Source organism: Alexandromys fortis, unplaced genomic scaffold, assembly GCF_014885135.2.
Source record: "Alexandromys fortis isolate MF-2015 unplaced genomic scaffold, M_Fortis_MF-2015_v1.1 scaffold_185, whole genome shotgun sequence".
Classification (NCBI taxonomy): domain Eukaryota; kingdom Metazoa; phylum Chordata; class Mammalia; order Rodentia; family Cricetidae; genus Alexandromys; species Alexandromys fortis.
Genome location: NW_026068094.1, coordinates 183,938 through 208,605, shown reverse-complemented (window position 1 = coordinate 208,605; position 24,668 = coordinate 183,938). Strand labels below are relative to the sequence as shown.

Here is a 24,668-nt window from a genome sequence, read left to right as displayed (position 1 = left end):
TATATATATGTCCAGGTGATTGCAAGAAATGAGGAACTATTTGGAAATCATTTCTGAAGGCACAACATCACTGTTTGGAACACAAAGTAGTATAACTGATTTATCTCTTTAATATTCTGACCATTACTTTCCAGTATTTTGATTTGCTCCTGAGAGGTAGTTTTGATTCATTTGCTTTTCTAATAGGTAGATTAATGAAATGGAATGAAAGATCCAGACTTAAATACACACACCTATGGACACCTGATTTTCAACAAAGAAGTCAAAATTAGACAATGGAAAAAAGAAAGAATCATTAACAAATGGTGGTGGTATAATGGGCTGTTGACATGTAGAATAATGCAAATAGATATTAATCTATCACCTTGCACAAAACTCAAGTCCAAGTGGTTCATAGACTTCAATATAAATCCAGAGACACTGAACTTGATAGAAGAGAAGGTGGGGAATATCCTTGAACACACATAGAACAGGAGGTAATGTTGGATAGGGCAGACATCAAGATCAACAATAAATGGGGGGGACCTGATGAAACTGGAAAGTTTCTATAAAGCAACGGATACTCACTGTCAGTAGGTCAACCCATAGAATAGGAAAAGATCTTCACCATCTCTTCATCCCATAGAAAGTACCATCCTAATGCTTATAAATGATATGAATATTCTTGACTTTTTTCCTTTAGTGTTCTCCCTTTGAAGGTCAGCAAATACTTATATGGACCGAAAAGTATGCCATACTTCTTAGTCTCCAAGGGTCCCTGTGAGGTTAGGTGTTGACAGGTATACTACAATGTATACTAAAGAGTGGCAAGAGCTTAAGGAGAACCAAAGCAGAAGATAGAATTAGGGAAACTGTGCAGAGGAGGTTACAGGCCCATCGAATGGGTGCTGCAGTACCAGCACATGAAGGAAGCAATCACACCCTGAGCCAAAGCAGGGATACTGGTTCTGAGATCCTATTGGCGCTTCTTATTTTGCACACTTAACCAGAAATGGAAGGCAAAGAAACCTGGTTCATTTGCTCTAGGAAGGTCAGGTCTTAAGTGCACAGAACAAGTTGAGGCTGGGTAGTCAATGAGTGCAGAGGGGCAAAGAGGAACACCATCCTACCCTCCTGCCAGACTTAGTGACAAAAAAAGTCTTAAAACACCAGTAACCACACAAACACAGGTTTAGGGTGAGGACCTGTGCCACAGAACCTGATGTTCTGTCCCAGCCTTTGACATTGGTTTCTCTTAGTCATTGAGAGGGTGTTTAATCCACCATATTGAGAAACTTACAAAACTGTTCGCACCATGAAAACCGAGTTATGATGTTAGTAATCCTGGTTCCTGTCCCCTCCTCTCTCTATGCTACAGCAGCCCCTGAGCTTTTTGTTCTTTCTAAGGCTAAAAAATGTAGAGCCTGCAGAACCCTTCCAAGAGCATATATTATTATGCTGATTTTCTCCTTAGGTAGCTGCTCCCTGCTGCTCTGGCTCCAGATGATAAATTTATTCATAGTAGGAGGTTATTGGCTAAAACTGAAGAGATTGGAAAATTATGCAAAATATTTGATACTGTGTGTGCCTTGCTTATATTTAATGGGTCCATTTAGAAAAGTCTCTGAACCTTGAAGGCAAGACAAAGATTGTTATTTCAAAACCACATGTTCAAATATTTGAGATTCACAAGAGCCCAGTTCTAGTGTTTTCTGCCTCCTCTTCCCCTTCTGGGATACATGTCCCCACATGCAAGTTTTTTTTTTTTTTTTCATAAGTAAAATGGTGGCTATCACGTATACCCTGGCATCTTTCATTCTGAATCTTTTCGGGCAAAATATTACAAAGAGGTAAGTGATGATGCTTTCCTTTTACAGGTGCAGAAATTAAGAAATGCATAAATTACTGACCCGGGGTAGCTGAAAGATGTGGAAGGACCTAAACACATCTACTTCCACCCCACCCCAATTCCTACACACACACACACACACACACACACACACACACACACACTCACATACCGTTCTTCTAGATGAAATTTTCTAGCAGAAGTGTCTTTTCTTTCTTTTTTAATGAAAATCTCTCTCTCTCTCTCTCTCTCTCTCTCTCTCTCTCTCTCTCTCTGTGTGTGTGTGTGTGTGTGTGTGTCTTTGTGACTTTCTGTTGCTTTGATAAAACACCATGACTGAAATCAATCTGGGGAGGAAAGGGTTTATTTTATCCTTCAGTTTTACATCAGAGTCCATCAGGGAAGCAGCCAGGGTTGGAACCCAAGCAGGGCAGGGAACCTGGAGGCAGAAAAGAAGATGCTGTGGAGGAGTTGTGCTTACTGGCTTACTAACCCAATTTGTTTTATTATTATACTAAGACCACAGGCCTAGGGATAGCACCACACTGACATCAATCATTAATCAGGAAAAACGACTCAAGGTTTGCTTGCAGATGAATCTGATGGGAACATTTTCTTAATTGAGGTTCCCTCTTCCAAGGATTCCAGCTTGTGTTAAGTTGACGTATCTGTGCGCGCGTGTGTGTGTGTGTGTGTGTGTGTGTGTGGTGTATATGCTTGTACACATGTTGTGCTGCCAAAAACTAGGAGCTAAAACAGATTTGCATCGAAAAATTTGTGTATGACTAGGCCATATTTTCAGTCTCTTCTAGTAGAATGCAACAGAAATCAACCAAGTAAAGGAACCTTAAAGCAATCAAGCAAGTGATTGAAGGTGGAATTTTGCAGTTATTGTTTTTTCCGGCCTGACAAACTCTCTGCCAATCAGACCAAATCAAAACAAATTAGAAAAAGGCCAGCTTTAATGTTGCCAGAGCACCTGGGTGGCCCTCCAGAAAACATGGAGAGGGAAAAGGCAGAGCAGAGAAACTATGTGTTCATTCTCTTGAGGGGAGAGTTTAAATAGCCTATGTGCGATGTGCGTGATCTTGACCCTCACTGGGTAGGGTTCCCTGTTTGCCAGGCTTTCTTGGAGGTGGATTCTTGACTGCAGCAACTTCCAGGGGAGGGGGCTTGGAACTTTGCCACCAAACATTCCAGACTCTGTATATATGGATGCCAGGGGGCTGGGATGAATCTTCCAACCAGTTATTTTTGTGACTGTGGGACAGGTACATGTTATGAGGTTATGGTGAGAAAATTAATATACCGCAAACATTTTATATATTTTATGGTCAGTCAACTTATAGAAAAACAGAAACAAGTTACAGTGTATAATTCACAAGATTATTGAGGGAAAACCAATCAAAAAATGACATTTAGCTCAGGAAATGCTCAAAGTCTAACATTGTAAAACTAAAAAGAAAAATGGAGTCAGCTGTTCTTAACAATGTGCGTGAATGAATGTATATAAAGACAGAAAATGGTGTCAGCTGTCTTCTGGATTCTCTCTCATTAACTGTTGCAGGGTCTTTCACTGAACCCAGAGCTTGAGGATTCAGCTAAACTAGCTATCTAGTAGCTTGCTTGGGGGTATTCCATGGCTCCACTGCCCAAGGGCTAGTATTCCAGGAAATGGCTTCCCCTGCTGGAAATTCACAAAGGTTCTGAGATCTTTCTAATGCCTAGCAAGTGCTTTAACCACTGAGCTGTTTCCTAGCCCTTAACAAAAGTATGGTTTACACTGGAGTAAGAATAATCCATAATTCATAGGCAGGGTAAAGATTTGTGTGTGTGTCTGTGTCTGTGTCTGTGTGTCTGTGTGTGTACTTTGCAATGTTTGTCTGCATTTCTAGCTCTACCTACAGGATATCAGTAACATTCCTATCCCAAATAATTACATTTTATATCTCTTGAATCTTGGAATTGGGTTAAGTGCTCCATGTAGAGAGCATGACCTTCTTACAGAATGCCTGAAGATCCTGGGCATCAGAGACTATATTTTAATTCATTAAGAGCTATTGCTAAGGCACACTGTATATATTTTTAGAAGCTCTTTTCCACAATTTAAATGCTAACTTATATATTAGTTACTTCTACAAAAGCCATTTGAAAGATGAAAGCTTTATTTTATTTCAGGTCTCTTGAGGATATAGTCCATCATGTTAGGGGACACATATTTGTGAGAAAGGCTCATAACTGGGCTACTGGGAATATGAGGCAATTCCCCACACTTTATAGACATCCAGGAAACAGAGTGGGCCCATAACTCTCAACCTTCCACCCTTCTGCTTACTTTTGTTGGGTCCTGGAAGGTCGTACAAACGGTGAAGGGACAGTCCACCAAGTCTATTAAACCAGAAATAAACTTTATTCTAGAAAAAAAAAAGAAAGAAAAAAAAACAATCTCCATGGGCACAGCAATAGCTGTGACTACAGCCAGAGACGGAACTGTAGCTGTGTCAGTAGGTGCTGGTTTTGGGCCTCTTTTTATAGTAAAATCAACGCCAGATTCAAAGAGCTTTTACAACCTTGAGGTCAGGCCTAACATCACAATACATCTTAAATTTTACAACTTTTGGTTATAAGATATCAACTTATGATGTTTGTCAAAGTTTGTGGCTAAGACAGCCACTTTTCATTGTCCATGAAAGAATGCAAGACAAAGAGAAGAGTCAAATAGGGGGACAGTTAAACATTAAGGGAATACAATCAGAGGTGTTTGGAAAGTAGGACATCCATAGTAGAGGAATCTGCTATAGTGGCTCTCAGAATCCTATAGATTTCCCCCTCTGACTCTGTTGCTTCTAGCTGGCTAAGGAATTGACCCTCCCTTTTATCAGCTGCAACATTCAGGAAAGAAGGCCCTGTACCTCATCTGGGCAAATTAGTGGAGCTGACCATGTTGATGGAGGCTGCAGGTGTGCCACCCTCAGAATGTGAGCATAAGAGATCTGGCTTCCCCCTTCATGGTGGCCTGGGCGGGAGAGATATGCCCTCCCCCTCTCCCCCTCACAGCTGAGGTGAGTAGGAGAGCTGGTCCTGAGTTCATAAGACCTGGAAAGCTGCCCCTGCCCCTCATCTGCTGAAGCACTCAGGAGAGCAGGCCCTGCACCTTATCCGGGCAATACTGTAGAGTGGACCCTGATGGTGCATGAAAGCAGGAGGATTAACCCCGCCACTTGCTCATGCTGCAAGTGGTGAACTAATTGGGGCAATGTGGGAGACCTCACCCTGTTAATGAAAACAAGGGTGAGATGGTGGATTAACCAACCCTGCAACTACCCAGGCCTAGAACCGGGATTATGAGTTGACCCACCCCAACATCCACACCATCTGATCTGGTGGAGCATGTGAAAGGGGCTGGTCCTGCAGGCTTGAAGATGCAGGATCTTTATGACACAGGGCCATAACATGATATCCAAGAAGAGTCCCAGTGAGTTCCCAGCATCCACAGCATAGCAGAAACCAAAGGCCTTGAGCCAGACCAATTGAAAGACCCCCGGAGTGGGGAGACTCTCACTCAAGTCTCAGGATAACACGTCCCCCCCCCCCCCAAGAACTCATGAGAGACCATCCTTGCTGCTTGTGATTACACAAGGTTTATTGACAGGAACCAGCGTGCTGGGACCGAGACTCATATCCCACTTAGGGGTAGAGGAGTTCGACCCCGAGTAGCTGGGAGAAGGAGTATTTAAGAGAAGAAACCATAACCCAAAGGGAGTAGGGAGGGCATCATTGGAAAATTCCAAAAATACTAGTGATAATCACAAGGGGGTAACTCCCCGTTTCTCAATATTATTCTCAAGATTATAATCTAACTTTATGGTCAGCTAGTTCCTGGAACAGTCACTAAACCAGCTAACCTAGATTTTTCTGGCTCTTCTTGGTTCTTCACAGTGACTCTTTACAATGAACAAGATAATATGAGTAAAAAGGTTTACCGCCAGACTCACTGTGTCACACTACAGCTTCTATGAAAAGATTTTGTTTTGTTTTCTTTTTCCTCTTTAATTTTATTTTGATGGGGAGGTGGCAGGGGCAGAGGGTGGGTATAAGGGGATGGGGAAATGAATGGGATCTAGATGATTGATGTGAAAGACACAAAGAGTAAATAAAAAAGTTTAAAAAAAGAATCCTGTAGCTATGGCAACCACATAACATAGTGATGTTCTGATGAAGTGAAGTCCTCTGAGGATTGGGGTGATGGAAGTGGTCAGAGTAAGTGAAAGTAATTGGGATCAGAGAGGTTATGGGGGTAGATGGAGGTTGATGAACAATTTATGGTTTCTGTCTGATGTCATGTGGTTCCCATGGTATACTAAATGTGGTGAAGAATTCCTGTTAGCCAGAAGTCATTGCACAAAGCATCTAGTGGTGTGATCAGCATAGAAGAGGGACATCTAGAAGAGGCTTCCAAAGAGAGTGGGAAGTTAGGAGTTGTGACTGCTTGGGCAGTCAGAAGACCCATTGTTATGGTTGGTTTTAATTTTTAATTTCACACATTCTGAAATCACCTGAGAAAAGTCTCTATGTACATCTGTGAGGGATTGTATTGAATGTTGTGGTTGGTGTAAGGAGGCCTGCCCACTGTTGGCAGCACCATTTCCTTCACTTGCTATTCTGGGCATTATGAATATACACAGGGTCAAGGAACTATAATACATGTATTAATACATTGCTCTGTGCTCTTGAATTTAGATAAATTGTGACTGGTTATATTGAGCTCCTGCAGTCTTTACTGCAGGGACTGTGCATTCTTTGACAGATCATAACATTTTAATAAATTCATCCTAAACTAGAGAATTTATTCCCAGTCTTGGTTAAAATGTGCCAGAAATAGAAGACAATGTTTGTACAGTACAGTGTATCAAAAGAAAGTTAATGACAAGGTGGATACATGGGAATCATCCAAAAGCAGGGTTCTAGCTAGCAGGGAATACTCAAGTGCTCAGCTTCATCTTCCTGTTTCTTCTTTTCTCTCTTCCCCTCCTCTCTCCTCATATCCATCCCCATTTAAAATTAATTTAGAAAACAAAACAAAACTTATAAACCGTAGGGAAGAGCCAACCTAAATGTGCCAGCCTGACTGGCAACTTTAAGAGTATGAAGAGATATTTCTGTCACTTGTAATTCAATTACAGAACACCATAGTACCTGCAAAATTCAAGAATGAGTCATAAGGACTTGAATAAACGCTCTACAGACCACTTATTTGAGGTAATGTGTTGCTGAGTTAGATTTTTATGTGGTCTGCCCAATAGGAATGGGTATGAATCTGTGAAGTTCAAACTATTTTGCTGCACAGACCCTAGCAATGCTACCAACCAGAGATATACCCCCAAGAAAAACTGCAGATATAAAATAGAAGTAGTTTAAAGGGGAAACTACAGTTGCCACAAGGAATTCTACTGGAAGGATGTGTCCTCCTGAACATGTTGTACCTAAGTAATGTCATCATGAGTCATAGTTGCTGGACAAGTAACTTCAGCCTTTGTTGTTTGCCCTGCTTGGTTTCATTTTTGCTGTTGTCTAGTTTGTCCTTTGTTTTCTTTCATTACTCCATTTTCAAATGAGAGTATTTATTGTACCATTTTATATTAGAAATGTCTGGTTCATTTTCTGATTTCATAAATACAGTTATGAATTGGCTGCTTCTCAAAAGAAGCTTCGCTCTGAACTTTTGAACAGTGGTGAAAATATTAAGAGTTATAAATGTATTTTGTAAGTTTGCACTCTGAACCATAACTTCTCAGTTTGAAAGCTCTGAATGTTGGTCCACCAGAGCACATTTCTTCTCTTTTGCCCATGGCCATTATCTCCCAGCTTGAGGGTTAGGGAATCACCCATTTGAGCCAATAACTATTGCAGCCATCTCTAAAATGTAGTTGAAGAGTCTTGGTGTCCTCCCAATGATGATAGCTCATAAACCGATTAAAAGGACTTTAATAAAACTGTCTCAAGTTATTCTCCATGACTGCTTGCGGTGCCCTTTGTTTCCTATGATCGATCCCCAAAAGAAATTAGGACGATTTTTCTCTCCTGTGGTCCTACAAGGCAGGAAGGCCTGCTTCTATCTCAATGATAGTTCATCTTCTCTTTTCCTTTTCTTTCAGACTATCCATGTGGCTATTGTCTGTGCAGGATACAACGCTAGCAGGGATGTTGTCACCCTGGTCAAGTCGGTTCTCTTTCACAGGTAAGAATAGTCTTTGCTTGTACTCCTGTGGATTTCTGTATCCCTGACCACCTGCATGATGCTTTGGAGAATGTTATAGAAGAGTGTGCTTTTGACCCATTTAGATTGACGTGAAAATGTATTTTTTCTCCAAAATATGAGGAAGGATGTTGCATTAAGAATGCTTAATAGCAGGCATTTAGTGTTGCCCAGCCATGCCTAGATTCAGAACTATGGGAGCCTCCAAGGACATCCCAGCTTAGATGCTTCAGTTTCTGCTACCCCACAGTTCTTTTTCTATATTCCTGTTGGCGGATTATGTTGTGATCTGCACCACATCCCATCTAAAATTCATATTAAAGTTTTAACCCTTAGTACTTTGAAATAAGACTGTTTGTAGATAATTTTTTTAAAAGATGGGATTAAATTAAAGTAGGCACACTATGCTGGACCCTAATCGAATATGACTAGTGTTCAAAATATAAGATTAGTACAGACACATTCAGAAGAAAGACTGTGAAAGTACCTAGGCAAGGAACTTGATTTCACAGGCTTCAGCCTTCCATCTCCTAGAACTGTGGCAAAATGAGTTTCTGTTTCCAGCTACTCAGTTGTTTTAATTTGCTGTGGTACTTGGTTATTATAAAATAATACGCAAGATTGACTTGCCCATTTTTCTGAGTACTTCTGGCTGTCAGAAATCCTTCTTTATGTTAAGCTAAAGGTAATATCTGGTAGACCTTTTGGATCTCCATTAGACAAGTTAGAAGTTTGATTTTTTTCCACTTGGAAGTAGAGATACCTCCGAGGTGTCATCTTTTCTCTATGCTTCTGCTTTTTTATGGACCTTTCTTCCTTCCCTTTGATATTCAGGTTTATTACCTGGAAATACTTGAGGTCACCTCTAGAACTGAGTCTGCAGTTCCAGGCAATGCCCTGTTCTGACTTCTCATCAAGGATGTGGATTAAGTTCATCTGTAGTTACAACCTGTAATATAGACAGATACCTAGGAGAAGATTGAGTCAGGCTCCCGCACATTCTCTGTAGAAGGAACCTGTTAAGAATAATTCTCAGTTCACCTGAGTAGAGAACACAGCATAGCCACTCAAATTCACCACCTAGGTCTGCCAACACTGCAAGAATGTGGATTTATCTTTTCTCCCACCTTCTACCTCAGTTTCCCAACCTTTCCTTCTGTCTGTGGTACCATGCAGTGCTCCCTCTTGGAGATATGTCAGGTTGTGTCTCTGATCTCCATTAAGCTCTGGCCCAGTAGTTGTTAATCTGCATATACCATTCCTGGTTCCCAGCTTTCTGTTCTTTATATCCATCCTCTCTTACTCAAGAATGGTGTTTCAGAAAGGAATGTCTGATCTTGCTGGATCTATTCATGACATTCAATGTTTTTAAGAGGCTAGAACTTTATTATCCCAATAGTCGGTCAGTCAGGCACCAATACATTCTTCATAGTGTTTTCTTGATTGTGTCTGTGGTCCTATCATGCTTTGCCACTCTGGCCTGGTTTTAGCTCCCTACTTTCTCTGTCATATGTCCTGTCAGCCCATTCCTTCCCGAATTCCAAGCCATCAGTTGTCGTCTTACCTTATAAGATTTCACACAGGCACTAACTGTAACAGAATGCCTCCTTGCAACTCTCACTGGTGTTTAATCGCCTAGTTTATAACCCACAGTACCCTGCCTACATTTTTATCATACTTATTATGGTAATCTCTATGTATCTATCTATAATTCCTTCTGTAGCAGAATACAGGACATTTGGAGACAGAAACCATGACTTATTTCTATTTATCTCAGATACTTAGAAAACTACTAACTAGTAAGTGTTCATTTGTTTAGCAAGTGCTTTTGGGAAAGTCCTTTAATAAGAAATCTGAAGATACATATTTTTACCTAAGATACAAATCTACATTCAGTTCACATTCATGCCATTGTTGCACCCAGAGGCCTTCAGCAAATTACTTTAACCCACTGTTAGTCTGTTAACTTTTGCTGTAGATCAGGTTACTCCCAAGCTGATTTTTACTGTATTAATGTTTATTCATTACTGAACTCTGTGGCATGTCTCTTGTGCTGGTAACATTGTATAGCTGGAATCAACTGGCTTGTTGACAAAAGATCACATTTCTTACCTTCCAGCATCGAAGATAGGGTGGAAAAAATGTGGTAACAAAGCAAAATATAACAGTAAGCAACAGTGGGTGGCAACTCTTCCTGCCTCTCCTGACACTCTGAAGCTATGATTTCTGTTGTATAGTATAAGAGATCATAGGAATGCCAGGTGCAGATTGACTGAGTCTTCCCATGTGAAGCCAAGTGTCTGAAGAACATGACTGTATTCACTGTGCAGATTCTCACATTTGTGATCCCCATACCCTCATTGCTGAATGCAGTCAGGCACTATGAGGACTGATCATGAGTCAGATGGGAGATTCTTAGCCATGATGTCATTATTCCTTGTCTGTGGTCCAATAGAATGTCCCTCTCTGATGAAATCCAAAAGCCTGTTCATTGTGGAACAAGTGTGTATATGATTAAAGATATTTATTTTTCTATGCCTCAATCATGATAAAATTTCAAATTTGTGGTATTGTTTTTCAGCAAAAGTTTCCTTCCTGTTGTTTTAGTTACACATCACATAAACTGGTAGTTGTTGAAACTGTAAGAATTCTATCACGAATAAAGTTTTACTTCAACAATCTATGCAGCACAAAGATGTTTAATTTTAGAATAGCAGTTTTATTGGCAGCTGGGAAGGCATATCGTTTTTGACCATCCTTCCATGGAGCTGTGCATATCCAAGAAGAGATCTTGTTATTCGTGTGTGTAATGAAGACGAAGACTGCACATGGGAATGAGTGCTTGGCTGTTCTGTGCCAGGTGGCCCCTGGAGTTCCTTCCTCACGTTGAAGTGATACAAACAAGAAGAATTGTGATTTGATTTGCTACTGGTCATGATTTGGATATTAAAGCTGAGACTCTCCAGCTATAAATAGCTTTATTGCCATGAACCACGTTATGGGGATTAACTAAGTGATGATTATAAAATATGTTGACAATTGAATTATCTTCCTAATGTTAATAATAATAGAATAGTAGTGGTATAGAATGTTCCTTTTGGTTGTCACTGTTAATTACAGTAATTAGATTTATTTTCCAGACAAGATTTTCATTTAAGTCTTGCTTTGTTATGTCAAATCAATTTTACTTCTATAATATGCTTGGTGACAGTATAGTGGACATGCTCTAATTTAAAAGATAGTAAGAGACTGACATGAACAGTTACATACCAGTATGACAAAGAGCATTCTCCAACCTTCTAGAAAGAAATTTCAGAGTATCTGCCAAGGACCTTTATCCCACATGACTAATGAAGGGTCTGTGTCTTAAAAGGATATCCTAAAGTTCTTTTATTCTTTTATTTTTGTGATTATAATATAATCTTCCTTTCCGCCCTATAATCCCTTCCATATACTCCTTCTTGCTCTCTTTGAAATTGATGACCTCTTTTTTAATAAATTGTTTATATATGTATTTGCATATATATGTGCATTTATACATATATATATTCCTAAATATATGTCCATCTTTGTAACCATGTAGTTGGACTTTTCTTTGGACTACCAGCTCACAAATAATGACAACCCCTTCCCAACCATAGTGCCCTGTTTAGAACATACAGAGATACCCTGCTGTTTACCTGTTCAACAAACACTGGTGTCATTATCTCCCTACACCAAATTCTGTTCTAAATGTTATCAGGATACTAATGTGCCCAGTTCTGTGCCTGCTGAAGGAAGGTACTGTTGCAAATCCCTTTTCACAGACAATACAACTGAGGAACAGGATGGTTAAGCCATTGTTCAAGATCACATGTCCATGATATAGACAGAGCCAAGTTTAATGTCAGTCTTTTGGCCCACCACAAGTAGCAAGGAGTTTCCTGCTTTTAATATCATTACCATTATTTTACTTTTCATCATCATTTTTGTTGGAGGTGTAGATATCATTGTTGGAATGTCATCGTTATCTTTCTCGCCATAAGATTTGTACTTGTGAGGTGCCAAACGTTGCATACACAAAGAATTTAAAAGCATGGGCATCCATGTTTCTAGTAAAATTTAAGGCAGTATGGACAGATGATGCCTTTGAGTATATAGAAGCCAGTAGGGGAACTAGGAGAAGTAATTATTTTCCTCAGATGTTAACTTCAAGTGATATCTTGTATATGAATTCTGTTCCTGCTCAGTAGACTTTACCATCCCTGTAACTCTCTAGAGAAACTCAAGCTTAAAGAGGTTAAGTAGTGTCACCATTGAGTAGATGTTTGTCCATCAGTTCTAGTCTTTGCTCTGCTAGTATTTAGAATCCATGATGTTTTTGCTATTCCATGTGGTCTTTTGATTTTTTTCTAGAGAGTTGTTCTTTTATCCTTTATCTAGTAAAGTGCTTTATTAAGCTATCTATGAATCTTCCCATATTATTGAAGCCAATTTGCCTCCTCCAATTAAAGAATGCTCTGACCCCATATCCCTACTTCTGAAATTCTCTGAAATAGTTATGTATTCACAAAGGACGATTCACAAAGGACTGCCAGTGCCATCACTGGCTCTTTTCTTTGCCTAAAGTTGATGTGTGTTGTAAACCTAATAAATAAAGATTATCTCTGCTCCAGGGGCATTTTGTATTTTTAATGAAAACAATCCTTGGATTGCCTTGTGGGATTTTTGGCACTTCCCTTGCAAGATAAGGAAGTGAGGCAGGAGGGAAAGCAATGGATTACTCATCTTTAATTTCTGCAATGCTGTATTTATTATACCCCAACCTTGAACACGGGAACAGTTAGGAAACTGAGGCAACAGAAGTGCTGCTCAGTAAAAGTGTTGTCTGAAGGATCTTCTGGAGAAAGGTGCATTTCCTTGCCTACATGGGAATACTCATTCTCACACACATGAGGCTACTGGGTATTAGGATATGGACCAAACCATCTATCAAGGAAGAGATCTTTTTCCATGGGCTGTACTTTTGAAAATATATTTATAGTGATTGGTATAAAAAAAAAACAGAAACCATTTAACTTAGATATGATGCCATCATAAAACTAAAGAGCCTTACATTATATATTGGTTATTCTTCATGAGTTTTTATTAACTTCAGTTTGTGAATTTTCCTTTGCTGTAAATGTGTTCTTAACATCTATCTAAATGATGCTTACATTCCCTTTACACAAAAGAAAAAACAGAATCTACGGTCTCTTGTAGATTGTGGTATTTGCAAGACTCTGTCATTAAATCAATTCTTCCTGAATTAAAGTCAAAGGTAAAGGAGACTCAGAAGCCACCTGTGTAGAAGATAAAAACATTCCCTTTATTAGTTATTCTTTTTTTTTTTTGTTTTGTTTTGTTTTTCGAGACAGGGTTTCTCTGTTGCTTTAGTGCCTGTCCCGGAACTAGCTCTTGTAGACCAGGCTGGCCTCGAGCTTGCAGAGATCCACCTGCCTCTGCCTCCCGAGTGCTGGGGTTAAAGGCGTGCGCCACCACCGCCCGGCTATTAGTTATTCTTGAGTTATAGATATTCACTAACCATGGGTGTCATAACCAGCCCAGCCTGGAAATACGCAGGCTCTCCCACCTAGTCATCTGTGTACCATGCGGGCCAGGGTTTCCAGTGCAATGAAGGATCTAGAGCAGCAGAGCAAAGCAGGCTAACCCACTCACACACTCAGAGAATAGACTGTCATTCTATTCACAGACAACAAACCGTTTGTATAAGAATATTCCTATAATGTAACTGTACATTGAAAGAGAAACATTCAGTATTCCCAATAAATTTATCATTATTCAACTATCACAACCCTTGACTATTAGGCCCTTTTCATTGACAAGATGAAAAAAGATGCCCCGTATCTATATAATCACTCAAATCACCACTCCTTTGTCTCCTCTCTGTCCGTAGACTTTCCTAGTCTGGACATTTTATTGCCATGTACATCATTTAGTATTTAGTCTTTCTTCAAAGGCTTCTCTCCCTTCAAATGAGATTTCATGATTCTTCCGTGACATGAAACTTAGAAATTTATGCCCTGGGAATGCTGAAGCATGCATGGGAAGCCCATATATGGCAGTTCTGTTGAACTTGTCCATATTGGGTTTCATGGTCTAATTTGATGAGAATGACTGACCAGGTCTCTTCCTCAAGAGGGCACCAGATCTTTTACATATATATATAGCGCATGTGCTAATACTTCATTCTATTTTCTTGTGCACTAATGTCCTTTTGTATGATTATATTATTCTGAGGTGATCATCAGTTGACAGCCACGTTGATATTTACTTGTTGGCTAGTAGGAATGTCTCTGCTACAAGTAATTGTGTATAAGCTTTTTGATATAGACTTGTTTTCATTTTATTTATAGTTTGCTCTGTGCTAAGGGGGAAACCCCTGCAGAAATGTAGCAATCTGCTCTGGTTCCAGAGAAAAGTTGTCTTCTGTTCTCTCCCAAGGGAGTTTCCTAGTAGAGGGATCAGTTGCTTCTTCTGTTCTGCTCCCATAAGGGAGATATTGCTCTGTGCCAGTGAAAGAACATCTTCACCCAAAACTCTCTCAAGAGATGTATTTGGGAAAGAGGAATCCAGGAGAGAAGCTGCCTCTGCCAGGGTGGAGAAGGGCAGCTGCCATCTGAACAGGCAGAGTGGCTTATCTTCTTAGGGGCTCAGTTTTTGCAGGGATATTTTCGGGGAGGGAATTGTTCAGATTTTGATCCCCTTGACCTTGACCCAGCTCAGATTGGCTAGATTAGGTGCTCAGGGATTGGTTGGTTTTCTGCTCAGGAGTGCCTGCTTTTCCTGTTGATTGGTTTTGTATTCAGTTGGCCATGGGGAGTTTTGACTCTGGTTCTAGGGCCAAAGTTTTTGTTTGGCACTGGTTTCAGGATCAGGGTGTGTTCCTTTGGTTCTGGTTTCAGAGCCAAAGTGTTTCTGGCTCAGGATTCAGGTCCAGGATGAGTTTCTTTCACTGTCCCTGGTTTCACGGTCAGGGTGGGTTTCTTTCACTGGCTCTGGTTTCAGGGCCAGGGTAGGTTTCTTTTACTGGCTCTGGTTTCAGGTTTTCTTTGGCTGACTCTTTTACTCTGTACTAGTGGTGCAGGAATCAGGTCATTTTCACTACTGATTAGAGAAGCAAAACATCAGGAAAAAAGTGTCTTAGAAATCGTAGGGAGTCCCAGCAAAGCCATCATGTGATACATGGGAAATTGGAGTCCTCTTTTCACTGTCAGATTTTTCTTTTGGGCTGCCAGTTCATATATGACAACACAGAGACTTATTAGTTGTGAAAGTTTGGCCATTGGGTTAGGATTGTCCTACTGACTCTTTTTTTTTTTTACTTAAATTTACCCATATTTTTATCAATCTACATTCTACCATGTGGCTTTTACCTCTCTCTCATTCTGTGTGTCTGACTTGTTCCATGCCTCAATGACTAATGTATGCCTCAATTATCTCCTCTTTCTGTGCCCCGTGTCCCACCTATCTCTCTTGCCTAGTTATGGGCCATTCAGTTTTTTATTACCTAACTACAACACATCTTCAAGCAGTATGCCTATATTCTGCAACACGTCTTGGTGTTCTTAATCTCATTTATAAGAGTATTTAAGAACAGAATAAATGGAAACTCAAGGACAAACCCTGAACTAAAGTGGAAACTTGAATTTATTAGTGTTTAAAGGAAAACCCCAGGACATATAACCTGTAAGTCTTGCAGCTGCCTGAAGTAGAAAGCTGGTTAAGATAAACTGGCTAGGAAGTAATTCCTGTGGCTTCAGGAATCCAGGTGACAGTAGTGGAGCTTTAGAAAAAGCACAAGAAAGTTCAAAACATTAGTTAGAGAGTTTAAAAGCACACCTTGCACCAGCACTAGCTAGCCAGCCTCTGAAAGAAAATGACAGGGAAAAAAAAAAAAAGAAAATAAATCAGGATTCAGACAGGAAGATAGACCCAGCCAAATTAAACGTTATGGCCAGTCTTAGGGCCTGCACGTGGAGGCATGAATTCTGGGAAGGAAAATAGCATTACCTTAAGGTGAACCCACCCTCATGGGCCAGCTACCCTTGCCAGGTTCCAGACTTCTTTACCTGGATTAAATATTGAGGAAAGAGATAAGGGCATGCTTCCATCTACGGGTGGGGTCTGTTCTTTAACCTAGCGCCCTGAATTCATCTCAACAAGAATTGGAAAAGCTCCATTGCTTAAAAACAAAAAATAACAGCAGCAAAAACAAAATCCAAACTCATCATCTCCCCCTACCCCTTCAACCCACTGAGTTTAATTAGGGTTGCTTGCTTGCTTATCAGTGGAGAGTTATTTTCTAGAGCAAGGCAACTATATTTTCATGTGCATTTATATGATATATATACATACATACATTTTTGTATGTAACTAGTAGAGAAAATTGATGAGTGCCTCAGAAATGGTATTTCTGTGCTAATTTTCATTTCATTTTCTATTTTTGGGAAATTTTCCAACTCCTTCCCCAAATAAACTAACTGTTGACAATTCTATCAGTAATGATTATTGGCTCAGAGTCCTCCCCAGCCAAGTTATTGTTATGTTTTTATTTTAAGCATATTAGTGGGTGTGCAGAGCCGTCTTCTTGTGGTTTTACATATCCCTGAGGATTAATGAGATTGAGTCTTTTCATATGCTTATTGACAGTTTGTAAATCTGTCTTGAGAAATAGCTATTTAGAACCTTTTCAGGATTTTAATTGGCTTGTCTTTTTTTTTTCTTTCTTGGAGTTGTAGAAGATCTTTATCACCCTAAAAAATCCCTCATCAGTTACTCACTTGCAGATATTTCTTTCCTACTCTGAGTAATATTTTTCACTTTATTGATGTTCTTCCAACCATAAAAGTTCTATTTCTTTTCCTTTCTTTTTTTGGCTTCAGCAATTATTACATGTGGTCTTCTCTTTGGGGTGCTGAGATGAAGGTGCCAGAGTCATTAAACTCCTGACAGAATCTTCCTCTGGATCTGCAGGTAGCCATCCTGCTGTCCCTTACATGTTAGGTAATGCAGTGAAGTAGAGTTCATCCCCCCCCCCCCCCCCCCCCCCCCCTCTCTCTCCCCCCCCCCCCCCCCACCCGCTTCTCTCTCTCTCTCTCTGCTTTAGCGATGTGTCATTTTTAAGAACAGCATAGTCTTTCTTCACTGTTAGAGCGTTTACTCTGGTGAGCTAACATGTCTGAAAGATTAGTCAGTGGTCAGCAAAGTTACCTCAAGCCAATGTTGTTAGAGTCTATTGTCTCATGCCTAAGAAGAACAATGAAATATAAGAAGCAAGGACAAGGCTGAGCAGAACAAATGAAGGCTTGTTAAAGAAAAGTAAGAAATAAATCCTGAGATGTAGGAGACCAAAACCTTCTTCCTACCTTGTCCCATGGATGTACTGTAGGAACTAGATGAAGATTGAAGTAGTCTTTATTGAGGCTGGACATTTCTAACACATGAAGGCCTGAGTCCATAAGGATTTCACATATCCTATGCAAATTCTGTCCATAGAAGCAGAGCTACTCTTTCTTGTGTAAGAAATAAATTTGGAGTCAGAATGAAAGAGAACACCACTCCAGTTGAAGTATCTGGACAAGGCAAAATATTATACTGTTGATCCAGAGAGTGCTCGAAAGAGCAAAAACATCAAGAAGAAGTATACCTCCTATTTATTTTAACTAAAGTGTTAACTCTTTTTTTCCCCATTGCCTGGCATCGTACCTTACAGTCTTATTCACCTGTCCAATTTTAATGAATTGCTACATAGAAAATGAAGGAGGAAGGGGAAAGGAGTCATTGCTTCAAGGGGAAAAGGGTCACTGTTCCAGGCTATGAAATTCCTAGAATATAAAACTGGACATTGGTGTAAGCAAAGATTGTGCTTTTTTGTTTGTTGTTGTTGTTTGTTTGTTTTTTGGTGGGGGTGTTAAAATATTTGAAAAAAACAAATTATTTTAAGTTGTCATATTTAAAATTATTTTAATTCCTTGTCTTAAGTACAAGTTTCAAGTATTTTTAATATTTCTTATAAATCAGGGGAAGCTTGAATGTGTTGTATGATTTGCACATGATCCACCATGGTGCCTGCCCTTTAACTGCCTAAACAGAGCAATTCAACTCTAGTTTCATAAAGTAATTACACAACCTAGTGTTGAAGAAGTCCCTCCTCTCTTTCCTTCAACATGCTTCTCATAGTGAAGTTCCGGTTAACTCTGTCAAACTGTGATGGAATTTGGATCATCTTGGTCTTTATTTTTTCATTAAACAAGACAAGGAATTATTTCTGTAAGAGGGAAAGTATGGATAATTCTGGGGGTTATTAACAAAATGGAGATTTAAAAGTCCAGTCTTAATTCAGTATGGTATAGGGAGTTTCCTATATTTATGATTATTAGTTAACTTTGGAGCAGAGGTCAGAAGGTAGTGATTCCGAGGTGCCAGCAGGCTCACAAACTTGCAGAAGTGCATGCTGCATTTCTTGAACTACAGTAGGCCATGTACCTTGCAAGTCCCATTATGCCAGTGAAAGTAAATAAAGTCAGTTACTTATGAAATCGTAAGAACCTTCCCACAGACAGCTCACGTTATTCCAGAGGGACCTGGGGTAGAGCATGATGAGAGGAGGTAGGGCTGCTATGGGGAGGGTGGCTGAAGATGACTCTGGAGCTCATTTTATAGAAAGAACAGGCGAGGGTCACAAGTGGATATGGAACAGAAAATACCCAGAGGAGGAGGAAGGACTTCAAAGACATGAGAATGAAGTGGAGGACAAGGTGAAATATTCAAAATCTCTGTTAGCTAGACCCACATCAGAAGCACTGGACTGAACTTCCAAGGTCCAGTTGAAGAGTAGAAGGAAGTCAGGACCACGAGGCTTGGTCCACCCACCGAGACAGTGTGCCTGAGCTAATGGGAGCTCACCAACTCCATCTAGACTGGGATTGAACAAGCATGGGATCAAACTGAACCCACTGAATGTGGCTGACAATTGGGGCAGACTAAGAAGCCAATATTAATGGCACTGGGATTTGTCTCTACTGCATGTCCTGGCTTTTTGGGATCCTGTTCTATTTGAATGCATACCTTCCTAATCCTGGATATACTGGGAGAGCCTTGGACTTCCCACAGGGCAGGGTATCTTGCTCTCTCTCAGGACTGGAGGGGGAGAGGGAAGGCTGTGTAGGGGAGCAGGAGGGAAGTGGGAGGAGGGGAGGAAGTGGTAATTTTGATTGGTATTATTTATAAAGTAATAAAAAACAAAAATAAAAAAATCCCTGTTGGGCTGGAGAGATGGCTCAGTGGTTAAGAGCATTGACTGCTTTTCCAAAGGTCCTGAGTTCAATTCCCAGCAACCACATGGTGGCTCACAACCATCTGTAATGAGGTCTGGTGTCCTCTTCAGGCCTGCAGACATACAGACAGAATATTGTATACATAATAAATAAATATTAAAAAAATCCCTGTTAGCTCAATGTGGGAGGGTAGATATTAAAATATCACACAGTGGACAGAGAATTATGGGATTGTTTTAGAGAGAACAGGATTTATAGAGTGAAATATATGTTGGAGGAAGCAATAGTCATGAAGAAAGAAATAAAATATTCGTGAGATGTCAGTGAAGGTTGGGTGTAATAGTAACAGCCATCATCAGCCAAGTCCTTGTCCTTTTGATCTCTATTTTATTTGCTTCTTATTACTTAAGACCAGTTCATGTAGATTGATAAATAGATAGATGATAGATAGATAGATGCATACATGTACGTTCATATATACATACATAGAGCTATAATTGATCAAGCCCATTTTACAGATTTTAAAGCTGAATTGAGATGAAACCATTCGTTTTTACAGAACCTCGATAACTTAAAGCTAGTAGATTTATCTCCTGAGATTCAACTTGGAACCCTATGTGGAGTGGCCTCTAAAGTTCTATCATTGACTAGGTATTGAAGTCATGGGTTGTATGAGATGGATGAGACTCTGTTGCTAGAGAGGGTAAGTGATATTTGTTGTTAATTCCAGAGATGCAAGGAAAAGACCATTGACCTAAGTCATCATGGCCAAATTAATTAAAGCAAATGATTGATTAAAGCAAGCATTTTTATTTATATACATAGGCTGTCTCTTCCTACAAACGAGATTCAAGAGGTAAGCGTTAGACATAGGTTTATAGCTTAGGGGTAGGAGGTTTCTAAATGGGGGACTTGACAGGCAAAATAAGCTAGGTTAGCTAGGCTGTGGTGGTACACGCATTTAATTCCAACACTCAGGAGGCAGAGGCAGGCCGATTTCTGTGAGTTTTAGGCCAATCTCAAATAGGTCTACAGAGTGAGTTCCAGGACAGGCTCCAAAGCAACAGAGAAACCCTGTCTTGAAAGATCCCCCGCCCCCAAAAAAGGGCAGGTTATAGTAGCAGAACATAATCATAACAAGTTAATTATAACAACATCCTGAAACAATGATGTAGTTGCAAGGTGGTTATAACAAGGTAGTAATAGCAATAAGAAGTCATAGCAAGGTAGTCATAGATAGTCTAGTAATTTTTTTTTTAAACAAAGGCATGGTTGATGTTTCCTGGAATAGGCTTACAGAACCATTTGTAGTTAAGGTTGCTGATGGGTCATAGCCCAGTCCTTGAGAAATAGAGGTTTAATTATAAACAGGAATGAACCTATTTTGTTTTTATTATAGGATGGCTTTTAAGCCTAAGATGGAGACAGGGTGGTTCACCATTTATCAGACTCAAGAAAGAAATGCTGTAGGAAGATTTAGGACTCATTTCCACTTTTCCTTGTATTGATTACTTTTCATATTACAACAAAAGATTTGGGATAGATCAGTTTAAGGAAGGAAGGATTTATTCTGTATTATGTTCAAAAGCATACTCTTTTTCTCATACCGGTTTCTGGCACTTTTTACTCATCTCATTGTTGTAAGAAAATACCCTAACAAACATCTGCCTAAGAAATGAATAGTTTATTATGGCTTGAAGTTGCCGAAAACATCCTAGGGGATACCTTTCTTCATGAAGGGGAAGGCAGGAGCACAAAGCCAGCTGTTCATCCCTGCAGTCAGTAAGCAAAACATGAACAACAAGTGAGCTTAGTTATAAAAACTCATATTTACTCCTAGTCACTTACTTCAGCAAAACGCTACCCCCCTAAAGGTCCCATTACCTCCCACAACAGTGCCTCCAGTTGGGGCCCAAGTATTCAAGCACATAGGGGACATTTTGTATTCAAGCCACTGAAGCCCCCAGAATCTTTGCCTTTGTGTCATACTTGTGTCTTTGAGTGACTGGGGAAGTGTGTTGACAGCCATCCACACCTGTTTACAACATGGCCTTCTGTCATTGTATTTCTGCATTAATGCTGGTATGTCAAGTTGGCAGATGCAATGATTGATGCAATTATTAAATATGTCCTACTTCAGATTCTTAGAATCCAGATTTCCTCATAACAGATGTGAGAACTGGGTCTTGCCTTCTGTGGTGCTTGGTTGTTTACACTCTGAAATGCAGAGGTTGAGGGAGATGTCCTCTCTCTCTTGCATCTCTAAAATCCTCATCAAAAAGCACTATGGAGCTACATGCCTGATTTATTTCCAAAGTGGCTTGTGACATTGCTCCACACCATCAGTTTGGAAAGGGGTGATTTTGCAACAAGATTCAAATCCCTTAATGCTTTTTTTGGAATTCTCCTTTTTACTCCACAGGCGGAACCCTCTGCATTTCCACCTCATTGCTGATTCTATTGCGGAGCAGATCCTGGCTACGCTCTTCCAAACCTGGATGGTACCTGCAGTGCGTGTGGACTTCTATAATGCTGATGAGCTCAAGGTATGGAAAGGAAGAAGGGAGAAGGTAAAAGAGTTCTCTTATCTGCTGCAACTGGGGACCTCAGTTTTGCATAATTAATTGACTATAATAAGAACAGGGACCTCACCTCCTAGTAGGACATGTTCAGGTTATAACTGTTTTTATCTAAATTTATCATTAAGCAACGTATTAGCAAAACTGGCCTTCTAACAGATTATCTACTTTGGTCTGGGCAATTCTAGATACCAAGGAACTCCATAGAAGCTGAAGTTCACTGACCTCGATTTGTATCTAAACATGATCTGTGGTACCATAGTAGGTAATATTTCGTTGTTCACTGAGGTGAACATTGACCTTAGAGTGACAGATCTTACCTTAACTCTATGTACTGTTACCGACTAATCACAAGACACACATCAACCACCTGCCCATGGTGGCCTGGTTCTTTAGGGACAGAAAGGTTATAATCCTAAGTTTTGGGGTAGGAGTTTCTGATGAAAGAATATATGCTGATGCCTCAAGACGAATTCCTGAAAAAATACTACATTAGGAACTTTTTAACTAATAAAATTCATGTGGACATCTGATTCCTTTGCTTCAAGTTCTTCTATAGTGCCACCTTGCTTGCATGATATTTGGGATTGTGGTCTTAAGACCACACTGACTGATTAGGGCTTCCAAGTCCACTTCTTATCTGTCTCTACTTGAAGCCACAAAACAATCCCACACCAGTTAAGAATTAGGGATAATAAAAAGGGTTATTTATTAGAAGAGAAAAACTTACAGATCACCGTCCCAAACAACAGTCCTCTCATTGCAAACAAGAAACAGAGAGTCTGGTGGCCAGAAAGGGAGCCAAAAGCTTCTCTCCAATGTTGCACTCCTTTGCTTATTCTGTTCCCTCTATCAAACTTTCTCCCCTAAGATCTTGTCACAATCTCACCCATCCTTTCATACTCAGTGGCACTGCTTTCCTTTCCCTTTTCCAAGAAAGAGCAAGAAACTTTCTATCCACTTGTCTCTCAGCATTTATCTAGTCTGTATTTCTTAGACCTCATGCAGCCAAAGGTAGCTATCCATGAATGCATCATGACACAAAAATAAACTTACTTAGAACATGGTAAGTTGTGTTTGTATGTGTTCCCATTTTTTTAAATTTTCTTATTTTTTATAAAACACTTGCATAAATCTTGAGCATGTAATATGCAAATGACCATATTATGTCACAGTGTTAAAATGATGAGCTGCCATTGGAGTCTCGTAGTACCTCTTTAATGAAGTAAGAAGATGAGAACATGCCTTCTTTTTTTATTTTTCTGATGCATAGTAGGTGGGGCATGGTAGGTGTCCCATATACTAGGAGGTTTAGCATACTGCTATTGTTAGAGGAAATAGTAGCTTTGAAGGAAAGCACTGACTTTCTGTACTGAGCACTTTGGGAAGGAACAGATAGGTACCTAGGTAGGGGACTGATTCTGGCAAATAGATTCTTTTCAGAGCCACAAAGCCATTATAATTTTATTTCAGAGTCATAATATTTTAAATAGATTGATCATGTTGATGCAGGCTAGAATTTCTGATTTTCACATATTTTAGGTCAGAGCCACAAAGCCATTATAATTTTATTTCAGAGTCTTAATATTTTAAATAGATTGATCATGTTGATGCAGGCTAGAATTTCTGATTTTCACATATATTAGGCTCCGAGGTTGATCGAGATGTTCAGAATTTTGCATTTGGGGATTCTCGTAATTTGTATGTCATTCCAATCTATTCTGAGGTAAAACTGATTAACACTCTTATAAAGGCAAAAACAAAATTTAGCAAATTGCTGTACTATTTAAGGTGAAAAGCACATCACTCCCAGGTTCTAGTACAAGCACCAAGGAGAAATAAAAAAAGAGAGGAGAAACAGAGCCTCTGCCTCCACAATTATTACTCCATTTTCCCCTGCCCTGTCTCAGTTATGAAGCCACCCATGGTTTGTTTAAAACATAAAAGAAGTGAGGTTGGGTGGCATGGGCCTGTGGTCCCAGAAAATGAGGAAGCTGGGGCAGAAGAATAATTATCTCCAAGCCTATCTGAATGATTTAGTGAAAGTCTATCTCAAAAATTATAATAAAAAATTGGACAGCAATTTCTAAGTTTTAATTTCAAATATTTGTTTTCCACAGAAAAACTACATGCTTGGGTCTGAGCCATGGCTAACTTACTTGTCAAATGGGCTTAGATAATGCCAGCCACTGAAGGAGGATATAGTATCTGTAGCATGTCAGTTTCTTAAAAATGATTGGTCTTTTCAGACATAGTAGCTGGAACCTATAGTCCCACACTAGGAAGAATGAAGAGGGAGGATTGTTACAACCCAGGAATTAGAGACCATCAGGCAATATAGCGAGACCCTGTTGTTGTTTTTAAAGAATATTTTACAACTTGAAGTATCCCACTCCCTTTTGAATCCCAAGGTCATGTGGTTCCTTAGTTGTTGTGGATCCTATTGATAACATAGCTTGCAATGTAATCCATAATGGTGGTCCATGATTGGAATGTAGCCCAGGGCTTCCTGCCCCAGCCTTAGAAGAAAGGAAAGGATAAAGGGAGTCTGTGGTTCTACTCATGGTGATCCAGATAAACTATTATTTTACATACTGATTTTGTTATGGTTACTTTCTTGTCAACTTGACACAAGTTATGGGTATTTGGGAAGGGGAACCTCAACTGGGAAAATACTTCTGTTGATT

The 24,668-nt window shown here is 39.8% G+C and overlaps 1 protein-coding gene across 6 annotated transcripts in view; it reads left to right on the top strand.

Annotated features, from left to right (window-relative positions):
- The window catches only part of Large1 (LARGE xylosyl- and glucuronyltransferase 1), a 383,834-nt gene that overhangs the window by 208,818 nt on the left and 150,348 nt on the right, over nucleotides 1-24,668 (top strand). For all 6 annotated transcript variants that reach the window (XR_007588866.1, XM_050123188.1, XM_050123191.1 and 3 more), the window contains 2 exons: nucleotides 7,984-8,066; nucleotides 21,825-21,948. Coding sequence is in view for 5 of the 6 variants with exons in the window: in XM_050123188.1 (XP_049979145.1) it covers nucleotides 7,984-8,066; nucleotides 21,825-21,948 (207 nt within the window). In the remaining variant the exon portion in view is untranslated. The remainder of the gene's footprint in view (nucleotides 1-7,983; nucleotides 8,067-21,824; nucleotides 21,949-24,668) is intronic.